The 25,762-nt window shown below is 41.9% G+C and overlaps 1 protein-coding gene across 4 annotated transcripts in view; it reads right to left on the bottom strand.

Moving 5' to 3' along the window:
• LOC311099065 (catenin delta-2-like) overlaps positions 1 to 25,762 on the bottom strand; it is a gene marked incomplete at its 5' end in the record, with an annotated part of 127,846 nt that overhangs the window by 86,804 nt on the left and 15,280 nt on the right. For all 4 annotated transcript variants that reach the window (XM_084139681.1, XM_084139678.1, XM_084139679.1 and 1 more), the window contains one exon: positions 25,277 to 25,389. In XM_084139681.1, the coding sequence (XP_083995807.1) occupies positions 25,277 to 25,389 (113 nt within the window). The remainder of the gene's footprint in view (positions 1 to 25,276; positions 25,390 to 25,762) is intronic.

Below are 25,762 nucleotides of genomic sequence, written 5' to 3'. Positions count from 1 at the left end.
ATTTGTGTGAAGGAGAAGCGGGGGGGGGCATGGGCAAGTTGCAGCAGAGGGTGCAGAGTTGGTGGCCGGGTTAGTGGTAGCCAGATGGAAAGCATGGCCAGCTGTAGCAAAATGCTTGTTGAAATTCTCGATTATTGTAGATTTATCGGTGGTGATAGTGTTTCCTAGCCTCAGTGCAGTGGGCAGCTGGGAGGAAGTGCTCTTATTCTCCATGGACTTTACAGTGTCCCAAAACTTTTTGGAGTTAGTGCTACAGGATGCAAATTTCTGTTTGAAAAAGTTAGCCTTTGCTTTCCTGACTGCTTGTGTATATTGGTTCCTAACTTCCCTGAAAAGTTGCATATCGCGGGGGCTATTTGATGCTAATGCTGTACGCCACAGGATGTTTTTGTGCTGGTCAAGGGCAGTCAAGTCTGAGGAGAACCAGGGGCTATATCGGTTCTTAGTTCTGTATTTTTTGAATGGGGCATGTTTATTTAAGATTGAGAGGAAATTACTTTTAAGGAACAACCAGGCATCCTCTACTGACGGAATGAGATCTATATCCATCCAGGATACCTGGGCCAGGTCAATTAGGAAGGCCTCCTCGCTAAAGTGTTTTAGGGAGCGTTTGACAGTGATGAGGGGTGGTCGTTTGACCGCAGACCCGTTACGGACGCAGGCAATAAGGCAGTGATCGCTGAGATCCTGGTTGAAGACAGCTGAGGTGTATTTAGAGGGTATGTTAGTCAGGATGATATCTATGAGGGTACCCATGTTTAAGGATTTAGGGTTGTACCTGGTAGGTTCGTTGATAATTTGCGTGAGGTTGAGGGCATCTAGCTTGGATTGTAGGATGGCTGGGGTATTAAGCATATCCCAATTTAGGTCACCAAGCAGTACAAACTCAGAGGATAAATGGGGGGCAATCAATTCACATATGGTGTCCAGGGCACAGCTGGGGGCTGAGGGGGGTCTGTAGCAAGCGGCAACAGTGAGAGACTTATTTCTGGAAAGGTGGATTTTTAGAAGTAGAAGCTCAAACTGTTTGGGCACAGACCTGGATAGTATGATAGAGCTCTGCAGGCTATCTCTACAGTAGATTGCAACTCCACCCCCTTTGGCAGTTCTATCTAGACGGAAAATGTTATAGTTGGGGATGGAAATCTCCGAATTTTTGGTGGCCTTCCTGAGCCAGGATTCAGACACTGCTAGAACATCAGGGTTGGCAGAGTGTGCTAACGCAGTGAATAACTCAAACTTAGGAAGTAGACTTCTGATATTTATGTGCAAGAAACCAAGACTTTTGCGATTACAGAAGTCATCAAATGATAGCTCCTGGGGAGTAGGAGTGATACTGGGGGCTACAGGGCCTGGGTTAGCCTCTACATCACCAGAGGAACAGAGGAGGACTAGAATAAGGATACGGCTAAAGGCTTTAAGAACTGGTCTTCTAGTGCGTTGGGTACATAGAATAAAGGGGACAGATTTCCGGGTGTTATAGAAAAGATTCAGGGCATTATGTACAGACAAGGATATGGAAGGATATGAGTAAAGTGGAGGTAAACCTAAGCGTTGGGTAACAATGAAAGAGATAGTATCTCTAGAGGCATCAATTGAGTCGGTCTCTGAGTGTATGGGCGGAGGGACAAAGGAGCTAACTAAGGCAGGTTTAGCTAGGCTGGGGGGTCTACAGTGATATAGTACAATTAGAAATAACCGAAACAACAATAAACTAACCATGTTTGGGCTGAGGCTAAACATAAACAGGATGTAGTACCGTAAAAAGGAACAGTCCAGCAGATATCAGCTGTATAGCTGAGTTATCATAAGGTCCGGTGGTGAAGCGCTAGTGAGTAAGAGGCCACGGCTAGCGTGTGCTACGTCCGTTTTGTTGTAGCCAGCTGGTAGCGATGAATCCGGAGTTAAAGGTCCAGTGATTCAGTGATTCCGGCGGAAAAACTGATATGTTCTGGGTCGATAACGCGCTGTGCAGACTGGCCGAATATCCGGTGATCAATGTCCAGTGATTAAAAATTAATCCCGCGGAAAAAAATCCAATATTCTGGGTGCAACACCACTAGCTGTGGCTAATAGCAAGTAGCTAGTTCAGTAGCTAGTTCAGTTTAGTGAGTAAGAGGCCACGGATAACGTGTGCTAACGGGCCAGGGCTAGCAGATGGATGGAATCTTCGTGGTTAACGTCGTAACCACATCAGACGATTTCGTCGGCAGACCAGTCGTGTAGGATCGGCGGGGCTCCGTGTCAACACTAGGTGGTCCCGTCCGGTTGATAGAGAGGTAGATAGCCGGGAGATGGGCCTAGCTCGGGATGATTAGCCAGACCACAGCGTCCGTTTTGTTGTTGTTGTAGCCAGCTGGTAGAGATGAATCCGGAGTTAAAGGTCCAGTGAGTCAGTGATTCCGGCAGAAAAACTGATATGTTCTGGGTCGATAACGCACTGTGCAGACTGGCCGAATATCCGGTGATCAATGTCCAGTGATTAAAAATTAATCCCGCGGAAAAAAATCCAATATTCTGGGTGCAACACCGCTAGCTGTGGCTAATAGCAAGTAGCTAGTTCAGTAGCTAGTTCAGTTTAGTGAGTAAGAGGCCACGGATAACGTGTGCTAACGGGCCAGGGCTAGCAGATGGATGGAATCTTCGTGGTTAACGTCGTAACCACATCAGACGATTTCGTCGGCAGACCAGTCGTGTAGGATCGGCGGGGCTCCGTGTCAACACTAGGTGGTCCCGTCCGGTTGATAGAGAGGTAGATAGCCGGGAGATGGGCCTAGCTCGGGATGATTAGCCAGACCACAGCGTCCGTTTTGTTGTTGTTGTAGCCAGCTGGTAGAGATGAATCCGGAGTTAAAGGTCCAGTGAGTCAGTGATTCCGGCAGAAAAACTGATATGTTCTGGGTCGATAACGCGCTGTGCAGACTGGCCGAATATCCGGTGATCAATGTCCAGTGATTAAAAATTAATCCCGCGGAAAAAAATCCAATATTCTGGGTGCAACACCGCTAGCTGTGGCTAATAGCAAGTAGCTAGTTCAGTAGCTAGTTCAGTTTAGTGAGTAAGAGGCCACGGATAACGTGTGCTAACGGGCCAGGGCTAGCAGATGGATGGAATCTTCGTGGTTAACGTCGTAACCACATCAGACGATTTCGTCGGCAGACCAGTCGTGTAGGATCGGCGGGGCTCCGTGTCAACACTAGGTGGTCCCGTCCGGTTGATAGAGAGGTAGATAGCCGGGAGATGGGCCTAGCTCGGGATGATTAGCCAGACCACAGCGTCCGTTTTGTTGTTGTTGTAGCCAGCTGGTAGAGATGAATCCGGAGTTAAAGGTCCAGTGAGTCAGTGATTCCGGCAGAAAAACTGATATGTTCTGGGTCGATAACGCGCTGTGCAGACTGGCCGAATATCCGGTGATCAATGTCCAGTGATTAAAATTAATCCCGCGGAAAAATCCAATGATCTGGGTGAAACACCGCTAGCTGTGGCTAGTTAGCTGGCTAGCTAGTTTCAACTGGAGATTCTAGATTCTAGATAAAAGGTAAGTCAATAATAGAATCCGTTCCACATTGAGTGAGGCGGGTTGCAGGAAAGTATATTTTGTAGAAGGATGAAAAGTCTGATAGGGAAATATGTACGAAAAATACAAAAAAAAACAGGGTATTTACAGGCTATTTACAGACACACGACAGAAACAGGACTGCACTACTTCGCCATCTTGGAAAATATAATGCCTGCCCATACCATAACCCCACCACCACTATGGGGCACTCTGTTCACAACGTTGACGTCAGCAAACCATTCACCCACACGACGCCATACACGCTGTCTGCCATCTGCCCGGTACAGTTGAAACAGGGATTCATCCGTGAAAAGCACATCTGTGGCATTGTGTTGTGTGACAAAACTGCACATTTTAGAGTGCCATTTTATTGTCCCCAGCACAAGGTGCACCTAGGGCTGTTAAGGTGACTGTATTACCGCCACACCGGCGGTCACGAGTCACGACGGCAGTTAAATTCCATATGACCGTTTAGTCACAGTAATTAGGCTTCTCCAAGCTCTGCTGCTGCTGATGGTCATTAGTAGCCTACCAAACTTGCTAACTGCCTGGTACTCAGCACTCTATTGTCCCTCTTATCGCTCTGACATCAAAACAAATGTAATCTAAAATCTAATCAAACACTTAATGAGAACCCATGAGATCGTGTTGCGCAACATTTTCTATAGGCTATGCAATTGCGTGAGAAAACAGAGTTTTGATTGCCTCTATTAAAAAGAGGAGGATCCCATCAGGCCTACTATATTTATTTCTCAACTTTCCTAATATTAAGCACTCTCTACAACAGGAGTATAGCCAACCTGGCTGGCAGGAAAATGAACCACGGGAAAAGCGTCCTCCATTTTCTATTTAAGTGCATATATTTCGAGACAGGTGCATGATAATGGTCCATCCTAAATCAAAACAAATTTCACACATATATTATTTAGTATATGTAAAGACAAGATTAAAGTCAAGAATAGTCTGATGGGTGACAATATTAGCCTATCACTTGTGAATTATATATTATCACTTGTGAATGATGCCCAGCTTGTGTGCATTAAGGCTAGATACTTTTTCAAATCATAGTCGCACACCTAGCCCATAGGCTTATATGTTTTGATAAGGTTTTTATCACAACTAAAGTGGCCAAATAAAAGCATTATTACATGCATAATCGCATTTGCGGTCACTTTTGAAAATGGCGTTTTCCCGCTAATTGATTGCATTTTGGAACATTCGCGCTTATAGCCTACTGCCATGTGCGCATTGCTGCACTTACAATGTGAAGAAGTAGCCTAATAGTTTATCAATATTTTAAGCTAAACATTTTGATCTGTTGCATCAGCCTCATTGCTTTAAAAAGTTTTTTCGATTCAAGTGGTTGTATTAATTTGGGATCTATTAAATCCCACAACTGTCCCAGACTATGTTTGGAATATTTATTTATCGCACATAATAGAATAGGTCAACTTCTGTACTATAGGGGATAGTAGATTGACATAGGCTAGTGCTTTTCAATATGCGCCTCAGAATTCGATAAGGACGCGCGCAGTTGCGTCCCTGATGTGTCTGTCTTCACTTGTAGCCTGTGAGAAGGACCCGATCACGTGACGGGCATTGGCTAACAAGAGTTGAGATATCTGAGAGAGCCATGTGAGTGAGAGGTGCTTCAGAGCACGCAGAGAAGGAAATTACTATTATTATATTCAGCCCAAGGGCACAACGGCCAGTGTCCGCAAAAGGCATGGATTGTTTTAGGGGGCATTATGGCCACACAAAGGGGATGCCGCCGGGAAAATGCTTGTCAAATTGTGAATGAGAGACTGATTAAATGTGTGCAGCCTGCGCAAAAAAAGCTAAGCAGAGCTCATGCTTTTCAAGTGACTTTTTTCAAATCATCATTAGTCGCATGATGCAGCCTTAGACTGTATTAAAAATCAAAACATATAGCCCAACGTTTGTATCACAACTAAAGTTGCATAAATAACTATAAAATAAGCATGTGTATTTGTTAACTGCTCAACACAGAATCTCCCTCAAATCGTCTTAACAAAACATACTTTCTATTTTATTCAGGTATGTTCAATTGTATTCTTCATACTATAAAATAATATAAAATAATGCGACGGAATTCTAAGAAAATCTTGTCTGCTAAATTAACTAGTGTAGCCCACAGCCATACGGCATAGCCAGATCAGGGCTTAACATAAGGATAATTCAGAGTATGCTATTCTGTTCTTCTGAAATAGACTACATTTTCTTCATATCATGTTTCTTTAGACCTGTCTAAAATAAATAATGGATTTATTGAGATGGTGTAGGCTATATTACATGGATTTATTAGACTAAAGTGTAGATGTTCCAAAGGTCTGCATCAGTGGCTTGTAGGCTATGCGTGGAAGCCAGGAGATGCTAAATGTGTTTATGTTAATTAACAGTCAATTACTGTGAGAGCGGCAGTTATTTGCTTGACAATCATCGGCTGACAAAATTGCATGACAGCCACAGCCCTAGGTGCATCTGTGTAATGATCATGCTGTTTAATCAGCTTCTTGTTATGCCACACCTGTCAGGTGGATGGATTATCTTGGCAAAGGAGAAATGCTCACTAACAGGGATGTAAACACATTTTTGCACAACATTTGAGAGAAATAAGCTTTTTGTGCATACGGGACATTTCTGGGATCTTTTATTTCAGCTCATGAAACATGGGTCCAACACTTTCATGTTGTGTTTATATTTTTGTTCAGTGTACATTTTCATTTGACAGAGGTAATGAACTGTCCATTGTTCAGCACAGCAATTGATCAAACATGACCATGTTTGAAAAACAAGTGATTCTGAGCTTATGTCAATATTACACAGGGATGCTAATGATTACAGAAATCAGGAATGCAGACAGGCTCTATTGATCTCTATATCTATATGAGTGACTGTGTCGAACACACCACCTCCTGTTATGTTGGCTACCTACTGACCAAAAAATATGTTAGGAAATATATTAATTTTTCAATGACATGTATTGTTAAAATAAAGGTAAACTGGAAAACAATTTCCCTGAACTCTTTACAATCAAGAAAGCTGGAAAATCCACAAAATAATCCACATGTACCCATTAACTATTTACATGAAAATAAACGTTAAAGTTTACTGAAGAAAGGCCTAGTACTACATTACCTGCAAACAATAGTGAGTTATTACAAAATATACAATTTACAATCAAACGTAAATTCATCAGATATAGTAAACTTTGTAAATACAATTCAGGGGTTATACAAAAAAGCCTGCATAACCCTGTGGCTCGTCAATAGTAATTTTGGTAACTCCTGATACAAACACTATGACAACTGACAAACTGCTGAGAAACACCTGTAAAATACAAAGTACAAAACACTTTTAAGAATACATATTTACAAATCTGAGATTGGATAGGTGTTCTAAATAATTTGCTACAAATGTTCTTAGTAATGCTGTACACAATTATGTACAGCATTATCAATTATCATACTTGAGTAAAAATAATGATACCTTAATAGAAAATGACTCAAGTAAGAGTCACCCAGTAAAATACTACTTGAGTAAAAGTCTACAACTATTTGGTTAAGTATCAAAAGTAAATGTACTTTCTAAAATATACTTAAGTATCAAAAGTAAAAGTATAAATAATTTCACATTCCTTATATTAAGCAAACCAGAAGGCACGGTTTTCTAGTTTTTAAATTTATGGATAACCGCACACTCCAACACTCAGATATTATTTAAAAATGAAGCATTTGTGTTTAGTGAGTCCGCCAGATCAGAGGCAATACGGATGACCAGGGTCTCTTGATAAGTGTGTGAATTTGATCATTTTCATGTCATGCTAAGCATTTGAAATGTAACGAGTACTTTTGGGTGTCAAGGAAAATGTATTGAGTAAAAAGTACATTATTTTCTTTAGGAATGTAGTGGAGTAAAAGTAAAAGTTGTCAAAAATATAAATTGTAAAGTAAAGTACATATACCCCCAAAAACTACTTTACAGTATTTTTATTTAAGTAATTTACACCACTGGCTGTACAAAGCTGTCCAACTCCAGTAAAAGAGCACACATTCCCACATATATAAATGGCAGTATAAATAGATGGGAGTATTCAGACCCCTTGACTTTTTCCACATTTTGTAACGTTACAGTCATATTCTAAAATGGATTACATAAAAAAATTCCTCAGCAATCTACACACAATACCCCATAATGACAAAGCAAAAAAAGGTTATTAGACATTTTTGCAAATGTATTAAAAATAAAAAACAGAAATACCTTATTTACATAAGTATTCAGACCCTTTGCTATGAGACTCGAAATTGAGCTCAGGTGCATCCTGTTTCCACTGATCACCCTTGATGTTTCTACAACTTGATTGCAGTCCACCTGTGGTAAATTAAATTGATTGGACATGATTTTGAAAGGCACACACCTGTCTATATAAGGTCCCACAGTTGACATTGCATGTCAGAGCAAAAACCAAGCCATGAGGTCAAAGGAATTGTCCGTAGAGCTCCGAGACAGGATTGTGTCGAAGCACAGATCTGGGGAAGGGTATCAAAAAATGTCTGCAGCATTGAAGGTCCCCAAGAACACAGTGGCCTCTATCATTCTTAAATGGAAGAAGTTTGGAACCACCAAGACTCTTCCTAGAGCTGGCCGCCCGGCCAAACTGAGCAATCAGGGGAGAAGCGCCTTTGGTCAGCGAGGTGACCAAGAACCCAATGGTCACTCTGACAGAGCTCTAGAGTTCCTATGTGGAGAAGGGAGAACCTTCCAGAAGGACAACAATCTTTGCAGCACTCCACCATTCAGGCCTTTATGGTAGAGTGGCCAGACGGAAGCCACTCCTCAGTAAAAGGCACATGACAGCCCGCTTGGAGTTTGCCAAAAGGCACCGAAAGACTCTCAGACGATGAGAAACAAGATTCTCTGGTCTGATGAAACCAAGATTGATCTCTTTGGCCTGAATGCCAAGTGTCACGTCTGGAGGAAACTTGGCACCATCCCTACGGTGAAGCATGGTGGTGGCAGTATCATGCTGTGGGGATGTTTTTCAGCGGCAGGGACTGGGAGACTAGTCAGGATCGAGGGAAAGATTAACGGAGCAAAGTACAGAGAGCTTGAGAGGATCTGCAGAGAAGAATGGGAGAAACTCCCCAAATAGAGGTGTGCCAAGCTTGTAGCCTCATACCCAAGAAGACTCAAGGCTGTAATCACTGCCAACGGTGCTTCAACAAAGTACTGAGTAAAGGGTCTGAATACTTATGTAAATGTGATGTTTCATTTTTTAATTGTAATAAATTATGAAACATTTCTAAAAACCTGTTTTTGCTTTGTCATTATCGGGTATTGTGTGTAGATTGGTGAGGGAAAAAAAACAATTTAATCAATTTTAGAATAAGGCTGAAACGTAACAATATGTGGAAAAAGTCAAGGTATCTGAATACTTTCCGAAGGCACTGTATGTACTGTGTGCATTTGAATAAGCGTAAGTCGTCAGCTCCACGTGGGCCAGCTTGACATATTTCTTAGCTTCTCAAATGACAGAAAGTGGCGTCTGAAACTGAGAAACGTTTACAACCTGTGCAACTTATCGCGTGCATTTGTACCGTAGGGTTGGCCTTGTATCTGATGGATGAGGGCAACGATGTCTTCCTTGAGAGTTTGAGAGCTGGTCTCTTCACCGTTCTCTCTTCCGTAGTGTAAAGACGTGAGCACTAGTACTAGTACACGTCACACTCCCTGTCCCTCACCACTCAACGATGCCTAAAGAACCCAAATGCTCTTTTAAGAGACACCTAATAAATGAAAATAAGCACACACCGTGCGTGTGCGCGCCGGTGTGTGTGTGTGTGTTTCAGGAAAGGGAGGGGGGGGGGGTCAAAAACTATACACAAAAGAAAATGGCCAAAATATCCCCTACAGTAGGTGAACCCAGGACTTTCAAATCCCAGGGCTGTGACGCTGACCATTACGCTGCGAACCCTGTTAGATAGGTCAACTTGACACTCTATTTAAATGGACAGTCTGGTGATGACACCACGCATTAGTTCCAAAATGTTTTTGTTCATTCACTCACTACTGATTGAACGTTTATTTCTCTTGCTTGGTAAAAAAAAAAAAAAAAGTATAAAACAGTTGTGTGTTAAACAGTTTAATTTTATCACATAGCTAACCAAGTTTCTTTTGACTGTGCACAAGTCGCGCAAGCAAGCAATGATCATTATGATGTTATTGTCGTTTTACCTGGATGCTTCGCGTGCAACCCGCACTCCTGCTACTTTTTACTTGTGGATGGCGACTTCAGGTTTTAGGGAAGACATTGAAAAGTAACTTGACACTATGTTGATCAGTTAGTGAACATCTGAATTATAATGACAATAAGAAAATAGTATTGACAGAGGAGGGAGTGTACTGAATTAATGTATATGGTAAGGTCTAGAATTTGCTCTGGATCTTCTAACAGTCTGTTCTGTTGTGTGCATGCATTATAAATTAGCAGTGTGGCAGTTTTCCCAAAGTTCCCAATGTTTGGTGTATCTAACTGGCTATAATAGCAGCCAAAGACGTTCGCTAGCTTATTTGTTTGTGCTCTGATTACACACAAGTGTCCAGGTCAGTTGTTTACACAGATGGCTTCAGCCATATGAAAAACCTTCCATAGCAAAATATACCTAGCTAGCTAGCTACCTTACTTCCTTTTGCTTCCCATCCAACTGGTGAAAGCTTGCTAGCTACAGCTGCTAACCTTCTACTAGCTAGCTACTACTACTGCTGCGCAGCAACAGAGTTGCTCGACCCGGTTTTAGAACTCTGATATTCGACTTAAAAGATGTTAGCATTGTCAGAAATGCTACAAAAAGGTAGCACATTGTTGGTTTCTATTGGGCAGAAATGTGCACAGTGGTAAATGTTGAATTTAATAAAAACTGTTGCAACTACAAACATATTCAGTACAAATGGATCTAAGTCTAATGGTCACCTTATGGACGCTGTAGCCTCGTTTCAATCCGACGTCTAGAATTTGAGCTAGGTTTAGACAGAAAATTGTCTAATGAACCTAATGCTAATGACCCTGTTAAAAATACGGTATAGTGGTTCTCGGTAACGGCTGAATGGATCATGACGAGAGACGAGGAGTGTGTTGTGTACCTCCAATCAAGTAGATTTTTTTTTACTTTCATCGACATTGGTGTCATATTGGCATAGATATGATGGTATGGAGAATTTAATTTAACATTGATCTTCAACCAATGCATACTATAGTCACGCTAACCGGCGCAACTATAATAACAACCCACTTTCATTAATGATCTGTTGCACCTAACATTCTTTATTCTATGATCTTGATACACACTACTCGTGTGTAACGACAGGATATATTTATAGTCTATCTCTAAATAGCTAATTGAACATTAGCTCAAAACAGTTGCTCATATTGATTTACTACTACACAATCAATCCAATCTTGCTGGATAATTAACTATAAAAGAGAGTGTAATTGTTGGTGTGATTTAACAAGTGCTGCAACTGCAGGTCACCATCTGTAGTCTCAGTTAATCACACTGCTGTTATGGCGATGTGCTGGATATTGACAGACAATCGAATCCCAGGTTACATTCCCATGATGAGATCGTCAATATTAACCCTCTCTCATATACTTATGTTGGGGGAAATTAAGAAAATATACATAGATAAGCTACTATTATAGTAGCAAAGTGCAGAGCTGGTGTGTGTGCGTGTGGATATTGTGTGTTAGTGCTAAGAGCAGCACTGTAAAGTGAGAACAGGAGAGCATGGTTGAGTTCAGAGTGTTTGAGCAGATAAAGATAGAACTGTAACCAATGGCTTATAAATCCAGAGGAGGTTATGCAGCATGGCAGCCGAACACTCTCCTGTTTAAACAACATAGCTATTTTACCACCATTGAGACCAAAGTCTCTTTTGCAAGGGAGCCCCAAGGGAGCCCTGCTACTCCACTCCTCTACCCCAAACAGCCTGCTCGTTCTCTACCACTAATGTTTACATTTTTTATTTACATTTTAGTCATTTAGCAGACACTCTTCTCCAGAGCAACTTACAGTAGTGAGAGCGTACAGCAAATCAAAGTCTTCATGGCCAACCACAGTAAGACTTCGTAATCCAAGATGGCATCCAATCAGTCTGTCCGTTTGTATGTCTGATCCTTGAGATCTGAGTTTTAATTACTCTGATTCTGTTTACAGAAGCAAACACTTTTGATGTCAAGGTGGATGCTATATATAACAACTATTATTTTTAGATCTCAGTCTCTATTTTACGATGCCTTTATTTTGAGGCCTAGGGCAGCTCGTTAACTGTAGCCTACACCTTTTTGGAGTTGGAGCGCACCGAGTCAGGAGCGTCTGTCTGTGCGCAAGGCCTGCTACGCCAGCGCAGGTGCGAACTGAAGGCTAGGAGCGGAGAAGTGGTTGCCAGATTGGAAAACCTGATGCACCGTGGGCCGTGTGAAAATCTATGTCATTCTACACAACGTCTACTGGTCGTTTCACACCTGTGCTGAAAGGCCTCTAAAAACTGGCATTATGTATCTGTTACTGTGCCTGCTCTTTACTCAATGCCATCCTGGATTAAATAGGCTGAATGATCAACGGGTGAGTGAATTATCTTCACCTTATTCCCAACAATTTGCAAACACTCCGAGACCATCATGTCAATACCACCAGGAACTTGGTCTCTCTCTGCAATTGCATTTGTACCAATCTCAAACGCAAGTGGGCCTACACTTGATGGCATACTTCCAAAATCTCAAATTCTTGAATGACTTTTTTTCTGTGTTGAAAGAATTTTATTGACAATGCTGCTGGTTCCGCCAAGTCCTCACGCATTGGGCAACTGAGATGTATTGTTATGCTTTTATTGTTGATCTCTAGTAATGTGCGACGAAACCCTGGGCCGGTAGATACCATGCAATCTCTACCGACTCCCTAGGATTTTAAAAACAGAGCAGGTGCTGGCTTCTTGCAGAAGTCTATTTCCAAAAATAGACATGATTAGAATATGGGCCAATATGACAAATGCGGACATAATGGTTTTATCAGAAACTTGGCTAAAGAAATCTGTGTCAAATAACTTGATTTATTTTGATGGGTACACAGGTTTTAGAACAGATCGGATGAGTAAAGGAGGAGGGGTTGCAATTTATGTGAAATCCAAGTTGAACACCTCTGAAATTCTTTCGATTACCAAAGCCAAACATTTTGAATTGCTTGCGGTTAAAGTGAACGTATACTGTATAAGGACTCTCACATCACTGTAGTCGGCTGCTACAGACCACCCTCTTTCTGATGTCCTGCACAAGCTAAATGACTCTGAATTCATTATTTCAGGCGATTGGGACATGCTTACATCTGTATCAGACTCTTTTAAAGAACTGTGTGACTCTCTGAATCTCGCACAATTAATTAATGCGCCTACAAGACCGAATCCCAGAGCACCTAACAAATCAATGCTATTGGACATTCTTCTAACGAATACCCCTCACAAATGCACATCGACTGGGATATTCTGTAATGATGTCAGTGATCACTGTGCAATTGCTTGTGTTAGAAATACAAAAATGACCAAAGCCAAACCCTGTTATATTTTTGGAAGCCATTTTAGACAGTTTGATGAGCAAGCGTTCTTACGTGATCTGTACTATAATATTGACAGAGTAAGTCTGATTCCCGATGTTGACACTGCCTGGGACTATTTATATATGACATTTGTGTCCATTTGTGATAAGCATGTCCCTGTGCAGAAATTTAGAATCAGAGGAAGGGACAATCCCTGGTTTTCAGATAACTTGGCAGAATTAATTCAAAAGAGAAATGTCTCTTGGGCTCAAGCTAGACATACAAATGCTCCTGTTGACTGGGCCTTGATCAGAGCGCTAAGAAACAAATGTACAGGATTGATCAGGAAATCAAAATCAGATTTATATCTAAATGCAGTCACAGAGAACCTAAACAACCCTATCAAATCAGTGAGGTTCTAATGTATCCTCTGGCCTTCCTGACCATTTAATGATGGATTCTAATGAAGTGAAGGATAAAGCTGATATTGTAGGGTTTTTTAACAAGCACTTCATATCTGCTGTTGATAAAGGTGGGGCCCATGCCTCTAATGTAAGCTCTGTTACAGTAAACTATGATAAAGGCCCTCATGTGAACCATTTAAACTTTGAGTCTGTTTCTTATGCTGAGGCCTATAAAGCACTAAAGGCAATAAGACACTAAAAAGTCTGCAGATCCAGACAACCTGGATCCCTACCTCTTAAAGATAGCAGCTGGTATTATTACAGAATAATAATAAGCCATTTAGCAGACGCTTTTATCCAAAGCGACTTACAGTAATGCGTGCATACATTTTTTTTTGTGTATGGGTGGTCGCGGGGATCAAACCCACTACCTTGGCATTAAAAGTGCTATGCTCTACCAGCTCTACCAGCTGACCTACAGAGGACCACTGAACCTGTGGCTCACATTTTCAACTTGAGTCTTTTGACCAATTCCATACCCAGCATTTGGAAATCAGCTTATGTCCTCCCACTGCTAAAGGGTGGAGATCCCTCAGATGCTAATAGCTATCGTCCTATCTCCAAACTCCCTATCCTGGCCAAAATCTATGAATCCCTAGTGAACTCACAGTTTAAAAAAATCTTAATTGAAAACGACATACTAAGCGGGGTTCAGTCTGGCTTTAGATCGGGGCACAGCACCACAACTGCAGCTATGGCAGTGGCAAATGACATCATAAATGCACTTGATAAAAAGCAACCATGAATTGTTGCTAGCTAGACTCAGTAACATAGGTCTCAGAGAAGGGGAAGTAATTTGGTTTAGGAACTATCTTTCTGACAGAACACAACGTGTATATGCTGACAATCACAAGTCTAGCTTTCTTGAGATGAATAGAGGTGTGCCCCAGGGTTCCATTTTACCTCCTGTGTTGTTCTCAATTTCTATTAATGATTTGGGAAATGGGGTGCAACCAGCAAAGCTGCATCTATATGCAGATGATACAGTCATATATTAATATGCTCCTTCTCTGGTTCAGGCTGTTGAAGAGCTCCAGACTGCTTTTAAGTCACTCCAGGCTTCCTTTTAAGGTCTCAAACTGGTCTTGAATGTACAAAAAACAACATTAATGAGCTTTACCAGAGCTCGCACTCAGCCAGAGAAGGTTAGCATTGTCACATCTGGTGGCTTATCCATTAAAAAAGTGTCATCCTTCAAAAACCTAGGTATATGGTTGGATGACAAGTTGTCCTTCAAAGTTCATATGGATAATCTTGTGAAGAAGCTTAAATTGAGATTGGGTTTTTAGTTTCGTAATAAGGCTTGCTTCCAGCTTATGGCTAGAAAGAAGCTTGTTCAGGCCACTTTTCTCTCTGTAATTGATTATGGGGACTTGTTGTATTTGCATGCAGCCTCCTTTGTCTTACAGAGACTGCACTCTGTTTATCATGCATCCTTGCGCTTTATTACAAATGCCAAGTCACTCACCCACCATTGCACCAAATGGTGGATTGGAACTCACTTTATATGCACAGAAAGCTACATTTGTATGTGTTCATCTACAAAGCCCTTTTGGGTAAACTCCCTCTTTACCTCTGTAGTCTGGTCTCCTTCACCACCAGCAGTTACCATACCCGGTCTGCTAGGTGGTTGCTACTTAAAGTCCCTAGGACATTTACAGTATTAGGCAAGATTGTCTTCTCGTCTTGTGCACCAGAGGCATGGAATAGTCTACAATCCATGCTTTATCTAGATATGTTAGTGCCACTGAATGAATAAAACATTTTGATAGGAGACTGTTACAGAGGAGTGTACATGCTTTTTTTTAGGCTGGATCATGTTGTTGTATTGTATTGTTGTATGTTTTAGTTCTGTAATGTATTGATTGTTGCTGCCTTCTTGGCCAGGTCTCCCTTGAAAAAGAGACTCTGGGTCTCAATGGGATTTTCATGGTTAAATAAAGGTTAAATCAAAAATCTAAATAAACATTTTCAGACTTTTTTCGTACTGGTCCCCCGTGGGAATCAAACCCACAACCCTGTATTTGTAAGCCCCATGCTCTACCAAGGACTCCCTCACAGGACTCCCACCCTCCCCCTCACTGAATATACAGTACAGTGCAGTAAGACTGAATTACATTTTATAGAGATGCATGTGCACAGTACAAACCCTCTCTCCCACAACATGCATGTGGGGGAATGTATCGCATTTTATTTTTTTTATTTATTAGGATCCCCATTAACCAACGCCAATGGCGACAGCTAGTCTTACTGGGGTCCGACACATAACAAAAAAGACATTACAGACTAAATACTTTACAATTTACATACATGCACATCGTTCATGGCACGAGGGCTCATCAGAAGCTTTCCTATTTTTTTCTGTGCAAATACGGTACAGATGAGAGCATCAATATTGCAATGCGCCTTGTGTCATGTGTGGCATTTGGATACCGCAACTCACACTCCTTCAAGGCAGATCTTGATCAAACATTCATAAAATGGATACTGTGCTGTTGCAGGGAGGAGGAGTAGTATTCCTATTTCCAGCCACTGCCCCCATTATGTGTGAGAGGCTGTGACAGTGTAGAACAGAGGCAAGGAGACATCCATTGGTCTCTACAGATGAATGTGAAAGGAAAGAGCAGAGGAGAGCAGAGGAGAGCAGAGGAGAGCAGGGCCACACACTGCTGGGGGTCACAGTGGCAGGCCCACACAGAGGACAGAGAGAGAGGGGGACGCGCCAATTTGGAGTAGTGGAGCTACACACTGACTGGAGAGTGGAGAGATGTCAAATCTAGTACAAACTAGTCCCACACTATATATAGCCTATACATATGGAGTAGCTAGTTCCTCACTGTGGAGAGATGACAAATCTAGTACAAACGAGTCACACATTCTATATCCTATAAATATGGAGTAGCTAGTTACTCACTGACTGGAGAGTGGACAAATCTAGTGCAAAGTAGTCCCCCACTCTATCCTATAAAAAGGTATAGCACTTCTCATATAGCCTACCTTTTTATAGGATAGAATGGGGAATAGAGTGGGGGACTACTTTCACCTAGTAACATCTAATGGTGGCAGTGGGCATATAGTTCAACATTATGTGATTAGATAGAAATAGCAGAGTAGCTAAACACATAATATTGTGTTGAACTAAATTGTTAGGATATCTATTTTTGCAGGTGTGGTTGCCCCTCTAATTTGATCAGAGAGCATGTTGCCACCAGTGAGAGGATTGTTAAGATGCTTGAGAGACAGGTATGGTTTTACGTCATCACTTAGTTCCCCACACTCAGAGTAGCATCCACTCCGTGGGCACTGCACTGCACTGGTGGGGTCAGTGTCAGGATGTGAGAGGGATTCCATGTCATGAGACGGTACAAATGAGTACATTCCAAAGGCACTCATCCGCTAAAAGAACTGAGCCCCAGCGTCCATTACAGGAGTGGGCGAGTGAGAGATCATAATCATCATACCTCCCAGAAAGAGAGAGAGAGAGAGCGAGAGAGAAAGAGAGACCAAAAAGAGAATGGTTAGAATCATAAAATGTCTAAAAACAGAGAACGGCTTAACCACAGTGAATAATGCCAGAGATAGCGGATAGAAATCTGGTCATTTTATTCATTCAATAAACACATTTGGAATCCAATTATTATCCATACATTTTTCGCCCTCCTATCAGGACTGGGCACAATGGCGTCTGTATCCCTAGTGTGCACTAGTGCATTGAAATAATAGGTGGAAAAACACTGGAGTGAGAAGCTGGGTCTGTGACTGTGAGAAGAGGTAAATAGCCATGATGGAAATGAATTCTCCCTTATTTAAATCCCAGTAGAAACAGATCAACAGACTCTTAATTATAACTGCACAGATAAAACACTGTGACTGTGTCCCAAATAGCACCCTATTCCCTATGTAGTGCACTACTTTTCACAGGGTAGTGCACTATATAGGGAATACGGTGCAATTTGAGATCTCTGACTAGGTGCTCAATCCTGTATTTCAACAGCCAAAACTTCATGTCACACAGGCTTTGGATATTAGCAATAATAGGTTCTACGAAGCTCATAGGCCAGGCTTTGGATAATGTTCATGTTGATAGTAATTCCTAGATGCTACAGTAGCCTCGCTCATGTCTCAGAAACACACATGGTCTGACTTAGGCATTATGATTCATTGGAATAGGATACAGCATAATGGTGTGGGAAACCTAAGCCTACCTCTGTTGGAAGTTTGACCATTTTCTTTCTTCTACACTTTCACTGAAATTGGATTTCAGCTATTGGTCTCCCCTCATTAGCTTCAGTAAATCACATTTTCCTTTGTTAGGGAGCTGTCTGTGTTCCTGCTGTTTGATTCACTGTCAAGTTGAAAGGGTTTCTATTATCCTAATGTTAGCACTGAAGACACCTAACTGTCAGCATGCCCAGGTCCCCCTGGCCAATTAGTTTTGAGACCTGAGGATTCTGCCTATGTGTCTATGTCACATACTCCAGGCACCACCATTGATAACTCTCATTGAAGAGGAGGTTGATGATTAGAGGCCCTGTATGACGAACGGTAGGAGGTCCGACCAAATTGTCTCCTGTGAACCTTTAAATTGGGGAAATTGAATTAATATCCTGCCAAATTGGACCTTCTTTGTTGATAATGGTCCAAGAAGAACTGAGCCTGAATCAGAAGAGAAGAGTTGAGAAGAGAAGAGTTGGTTCTCACCATGAGATTCGCATCCTACTGAGCCACCACCCCTCCACTTGGCTGGCTCTGGTGTGACAGACAGACCCCTGGTACCCGGGCAGAGAGGTAAAGTCTCTCTAGCTGACCCTGGCAGACACATGGAAGGAGGCTAAGCTGTCAGATGGTTTTGGGCCGGAGCTCTTTGCTCCATTAAGAGATCTCTGACATATTTGTTATCAGTTGTGATGAGCGACGGCCAACCTGTATTATTGAGTGGCAGACATTCAGGGATATATTTAGGATGGCTCAGTGAGAGAATCAGATCCAAGATGGTAGTGTCTCGACCAACTGATTTAGTTATGTCTGCTATGTTTAAAGTTGAAACGTACACTCTTGCAAGCTCTAAAGCTGTGGGATTCCACAACAGCACCATGTCTGCTTGCATTTTATAGCATCCGTGGCATGGAGCCATGGTGATGATGTATTACATGTTGGAGGGAGGAGAAGAGCAGCAACCGACTGGGTTATTCTGGATTCATAGAGACACAATAAACCATTTGTCTCTTCTCTTTTATTATTCTCTAATCCCAACCAAACCCACCTTCATCTGTTTCTGTATTGTGTTTTCCAGATCCAGCTAGCCTGACTGTTCTAGCCTCAGGGTTACAGTAAGTCTAATGTTGTTCTGGATGCTGGATCTAGAGTATTTCTGTCAACAAGGCCGGGCTACAGAGTTAAGCCGGAGTCATTCAGTGAAAGCCTTGACCGTCAGTCAGTCAGCCAGTCAGCCAGTCAGTCAGTCAGTCAGTCAGACTGGGGGTAGCTTGGAAGCTTTCATCATTGGCATGACGGATTGGCCGGTGAATCAATACGCTCTGACTTCCCCTACTGTACAGGGAAGGCAGTTAGTATGAGTCATTCAGTCGCCCAGACAGCCTTAATAAGCCTAATACCCTTTACAATCAGACAGGGTCTGTCTGGGGCACTCCAGGGTACACAGCAGACAGGGAATGGAATGGTGGCGGGGTGGGGGGGTTTAAAAGGCTTATTACTCCAGGCATCCATTCCATTGCCTTCAAGTGCAAGAAGTCTTTAACGTTGTCACTTGTTTAGATCAATAAGGAAGACCTTATGGATCGCACCAGATGCTGTCATTTAGAATGCAAGTGATGGCTTTGTTAGGAGAATAAACAGAGTCAATGGATGGAGAGAGAGTAGGGGAGATGGAGAGAGAGAAAAAGAGAGACTGGGGGAGTATGGGCCTCCTGTAGCTCAGTTGGTAGAGCATGGTGCTTGCAACGCCTGGTTGTGGGTTCGATTCCCACAGGGGGCCAGTATGAAACATTTATGCACTCACTAACTGTAAGTTGCTCTGGATAAGAGCGTCTGCTAAATTACTAAAATGTAAATGAGTAGGGGGTGAGTAGCATCCATTATCGAGACCATTCCCTTATAGTGTCATGCGGAAATATGAACTGAAATTTATCACAGTGTGATCATTGATATAGTACAGTCCTTTGATGTCATGTCAACTTTTTTTTAAATGTTTGGATGAAAATATAATGGAGTCCAGTCCATTCACTGAACTGTATTCACGATTCAAAGCCATTGCCGTTGGGTACCCTTTAATAAAATCCAGCAATGTTTCATCAGAGCATAAAGTTGCCAGTACATTGTGAGCATGGCATTTAGAAGACTTATACTAGAATTTCATATGATGCAATTTAACAGGGGGGGGACCTTCAAATGTCCTTATATATATATATTTTTTAAATGTAAGACAACACAACAGCCCAATATTTCATACAGGATTTTCAATACACCATAAGTGCACAATCAGTGGCAACTTCAATACCATTTTCCTGCTGTTATGTTGATTCTGAAACTGTTGTCAAACATGCACTTCATGATCCCAATCCCAGTTTTCCACATTTCCATATCAAACCGTGTCAATTCCAACATGATGACATTGAAAGCAACAAAGAGCACAATACCACACACGCACCATAACGTCTCTCACTCTCAGGATGCATCCTAAATGAAAGCCTATTTCCTATATATAGTGTACTACTTTTAACCAAGGCACATATGGCTCTGGTCAAAAGTAGTGCACTATAAAGTGAATATGGTGCTATTTGGGACGTAGCCCAGTGCATTTCATACTGTAGAATGTGCTAAAGCCACAGGAGACTAGGAGAGACTAAGCTGGCAGGCAAACGCTCTGACAGCTTTTACTTAATACGCCCTCGCTGTGCCCGACAGACAGCATTTAGGAGGCAGACAAACCCACACCCTGGGAAGTGGCTCGCGCCGGCCTGAACGGAGCAAAGAACCAACACCTCACCATAAGCAGCATCTGTTTGGGGGAGACACCTGGGCTCTGCCTACAGGAGCCCCTGTTAGACTATTAGATAAGCAGGCTGCAGCCCTATGAGCAAGGCTTCTCAGTTTAGCACAATACTGTCCATCTGAGTTCCTGAAGATACAGGACAAACATAGCCACGGCAATGAACTAGACCAGACTTGGCCCCAGGGAACGTTCTATCCATAATTTCTGCTGAGGCAAATACGTGGAAAAAAGAGGTGTGTGTGATGGAATGTCAGAGCTGCAATTGTCTATTTTATTCATTGAAGTAGATGCGATGCGAAATATATAGGACACATGATTAAATATAACAGCATGTAGAGTGCATTAAGCATAAAGAAGATGGTGACCCCAGGCAATTGTTTTTCACTGTGCTTTCAGGTTTCAATCACAGTAAAACACAGATGCATACTGAAAGTCTGATTCATAAATGTTGAATAAGAAACCAGTCATAAAACATTTAATCAGATCACATACTTGATTGGCAGCTCACAGACACCACCTCAGGTCATGTAAAACATAGACACACAGATATTGACAAGTAGAATCCATTATTGGATTCTCTACTTGCTAACCCATAGGCCTGGCTGGTGTGGTCTACCATGAATAAATGATCAGAGGGATAAGTGGGATCTGATCTCCTGTCTGTCAGAGGAGAGAACAGCTCCTCCATTACTGACCCCACCCTGAACTTCACCGTGACCTTCAGTTACCTCAGGGACACAACACTCAGGTTCAAAAAGCAGAGGAGGAGCAGGGAATGTCATTCAAGCTTCATACAACACTTATTCAGCAAGAAAATCAATGTCCATCCTCTTTTTTTGTTTGTTGCATCAAACCTTTCTGACGGGTAAATCAGTCTGCCCTCCAAACTATCCATTAGAAAAACTTGGGAACAACACACCTTAATGATATACACAGTCTGAGAGGAGATGAGCTGTCAACATGGAATCTTGACAAGAGCCCCAGAAAGGGGGAACGTTTTTAAAGGTCAGTCAAATCAACCGTAATATTTCAGTCAACTGTAATCAATTTCTGAGTGGGAAATGAGGGGAGAAGGAATCTGTTTTTGGAAGTCTTGAATAAGAGTTATCTGTTGTATGAGCTCGCCTAATGGATTGACTGCAGGTGGAAAACTGTGATAAAAGTGATAAAAGTGTCTGGATGAAGTGCCATGGGAAATAGGCCCACCGCATCACACTCAAACAAAGACACAAACACACAGGCTCCTCAGTTCAGTCAAGCTCACCAACATTTTCTTAGAACAACACAAGCTAAATGGACACTAACCACAAATGTAGATGCTATTGGGATGCCTTATTGTCCTGTCTTGACATAATACAATGTCATAGATATTCCTTACTCAACCCAGTTAGTCAACTAACAATGTGAGGCCTGTGAATCTCACTGAGAAGTCTTCAGACCCAGCAACAGCAAGCAGGCTGGTATAATAATACTGTGGATGAGAGACTTTTGAGTTTCTTTGGATCTGCAGGTGTCTGAGTTAACTGATTAAGTAACGTATGCTACCCCAGACATTTGACCTGACCTGACGTATTAAGACAGCAAAACAAATACTTTTTGGGGGGAGTGGCCGAGTCATTAGCAACTGTTAAGGTCTTTCAACCCCAGAACTCACTTTGACGTCACCATTACTAGATTGGGGAGAAGTGTTGTTATGGAAATGCTGGGTTAATAATGAATCAACATGTTTGCTAGGAAGTGGTCCACCCAATGTTTTGACATGGTTTCATCATAAACCAAAGCAGTAGAATAATTTTTGATTGGGAATACTTTGGTATAATCAGCCTAAAATGGTTTGATTCCCACAGGGGGTATGAAAAAAAATTATGTATGCACTAACTGTAAGTCGCTCTGGATAAGAGCGTCTGCTAAATGACTAAAATGTAATGTAAATGTTAATAGAGAACCCATAATGGTGACTCTCCACCATAGAGTTGCACAATACACACTATACAATTGTTACTGAATTAATGTGCAATTAAGTTAGAGCAGGGATGGGCAACTTTGATGGGGATGGGGTTCACAAAAAGTCAGAACTCATCATGAGAGGTCGCAGTGGCTCGCGAGTCTGTGTACCCACATCTTTACCCACACATGCAGTCAGAGCCGGCCCTAGCCTTTTGGGGGCCCTAAGCGAAAGTTTGTTGGGGGGCCACCCTCCCCAACCTTGATTACTACAAGTTTAGATAGCTGGCCGCTAGACTAACTTACCAATAAAACAAATGTTAACTGACATGTGCTAATTTACATAACAAGAGAAAAACTGCTGATGCACAACCAAATTCCGAATTTGCACCTTGTGTATTCTACTATTAAAGAACTGAGTTCCTACATTTTTTTAAAATAAAAAATAATATATACAGTACCAGTCAAAAGTTTGGACATACCTACTCATTCCAGGGTTTTTCTTTATTTTTTACTATTTTCTACATTGTAGAATAATAGTGAAGACATCAAAACTATGACATTACACATATGGAATCATGCACTAACCAAAAAAGTGTTAAACAAATCAAAATATATTTTATATTTGAGATTCTTCAAAGTAGCCACCTTTGCCTTGATGACAGTTTTGCACACTCTTGTATGCCATATGCATAAAGGTGTGCGCAAACCGCAAGCTAAAAGCACTTTAACTGGTAGCCTAGCAACAAGAATCACTTATTTTCTGCTGTAGAATTCCAACTGTCATTTTTTTATTTGGCCGCCACAAATGAGTTTGTACTTTGTGTGTGGTCGAACTGACAATTGGAGAAACAAAGAAGTGAGAAGCTGTTCAGAAAATACCTTAAAGAAGTTAACGCTAAAGTAAGTAGCTAATTTGAGATGTTTTATTTATCTTAGTAACTAGAATCAAGAACGGTAGCTAATTTGGCCAGCAGCCACTAGCTAGGCTTGATAGGGGGGTAAAAGCTAACTGGTAGCCTCGCTAGCTAATAAATAACGACATTTCCTTCCCTTCAGGGAAAAACATTTTACCCCCTATCAAGCCTTAAGCTGACAGCTAACGTTTTAAAATGTTTAGGCTTATTTTGTATTACTGGTTAATATAAGATAGCTAGCTAGCTAACTAACTTAGCTAGCTAGCCAACTAACAACTTGGCTAGCTAGCTTGTTCCAGTTAGCTAGTTTTCTTGTCATGAATGAAGCAGGTACAGTAGCTACCTTGTTATATGGTTATGTGAAATGACAATATTTTCTTGCAATATCGACACAATTTTGATTAATGATTTTTGCATTGACAGTTTGGAGTGGATCACAGACCAACACTACCACCAAGATGTTTGCCTTTCCATGCCTTGTAGCCTACTACTGAATATGGTGCAAATGCTCAGATATGTCACCTTCATGTGAAGAAGCACAATGATTTTTGCCGCCTGAACAGTTCAAATAATTTGGGTGCTGGACATTGATCATGAGTTGGTTTTAGCCCATTTTCGATCAGACATATGAGGATGAATATTACATATCATGTAAGGATATCTATTGAAATTATGATAAAATAAATAAATATGGATCCATAAATGTTCAGGTAATGACTACAGATATGATACATTAATGAAAGTATGTGGATTCGTTCATGCCTAAGTATAAAGACTTAGATATGTCAGTATGTTGACACATACCCTTTCCAAAGTTAAAATATTCTACTAGGATATAAGCGGGTGGACGCGCATCAGGTGTGTGTCTTGAGGAGATCTCAACCCAGATATCTCCCTGGACTCATACAGTAGCAGGGAGATTTCTGAGGTCCAGATTGGATGCATGTAGAAACTGTCCCATTATGGGGAGTATCCTAGCTCCATATATGAAATTAAGGACATGCGTATCTGGAGCACGTCTACTCCTTATATCTAATGAAATGTCAGATATCCGGAAATATATAGATACAAATATCCCCTGGTATTGACCCTTTTCGCCCAGTGGTGTCTTTAATGTTCTGAGATTGGAAAGGTGATATTGGTGGGGTAGGGGTAAAACAACTTGAATGTGTTTTCTTTTCTCCAAAGTGAACAGCATTTTTCACACTGGAATCTGGCAACACAAAACCTGGCTGTTAATTTCATATCTCTACCCAGGTTTTCAGCAACCTTAATGCTGACCTCCATATTGTTCCAAGTACTGTCTGTCTCTGATGGAAAAATGACAAAAGCGTTTTCAGCCCACTGAGCACAGCTAATGCAACAGACAGGAAGGAGGTCTGGGAGCGGAAGGTAGCCTAGCGGTTTGAGCGCTGGGCCAGTAACCAAAAGCTTGCTAGTTTGAATATGTCCATCTGCCTTTGAGCAAGGCACTTAACCCTAATTGCTCCAGGGTCGCCGTCAATAATGGCTGATCCCTGGCCGTGACCCCATTCTCAGAGGGTGTCACAGGGGAAGTTGGGATATGCACAAAACAAATGTCAATTTCACACCTCACATATGTACAGGTTACCCACTTGTACATGCAGTGAAACATGACAAATATAAGCACCCCCTATTTGAGGAAGAGCCACTCCACTGAACACACCTGATGAAAACAGGTAGGGGAGAGGATGGGATGGGAAGGGATGGGGGGCGCAGGCTTGCATCACAGTCGACAGAAAAAAAAAACACACCTGATGCTACTCATGCTGCCTGTCTCAGATCCTAACTTGCATCGCTCCAGTTGGGTGGCGACAATCTGCCGCTCGGCTTCCAGCTCTCGAGTCAGTCGCTCAAATTGCAGCTCCTGTAAAGAAATGAAAAAGTTATTGTCAGTAAGCCTATCTATATTGTGCCACAAAGGATCTAGCTTACTGTATTCATGAATCTTTCAGGTAGTGTAGCCTAACCACACGGGGGCCCCCCAGTGGTGTGTGCTTAGCCCCCTCCTGTACTCCCCATTTACCCACAACTGTCTGGCCACGACCGACTCCAACTCCATCATCAAGTTTGCTAACAACACAACGGTGGTAGGGAGGAGGTCAAAGAACTGGCAGTGTGGTGCCAGGACAACAACCTCTCCCACAACGTCAGCAAAACCAAGGAGCTGATCGTAGACTACGGGAAACAGCGGGGAGGGCGAACATTTACAGCTGCACCATTGAGAGCATCCTGACTGG

Source organism: Coregonus lavaretus (genome assembly GCF_964263955.1).
Source record: "Coregonus lavaretus genome assembly, chromosome: 23".
NCBI lineage: Eukaryota > Metazoa > Chordata > Actinopteri > Salmoniformes > Salmonidae > Coregonus > Coregonus lavaretus.
Note: the sequence above shows the minus strand (reverse complement) of the source record. Positions and strands in the feature narration are given on the sequence as shown.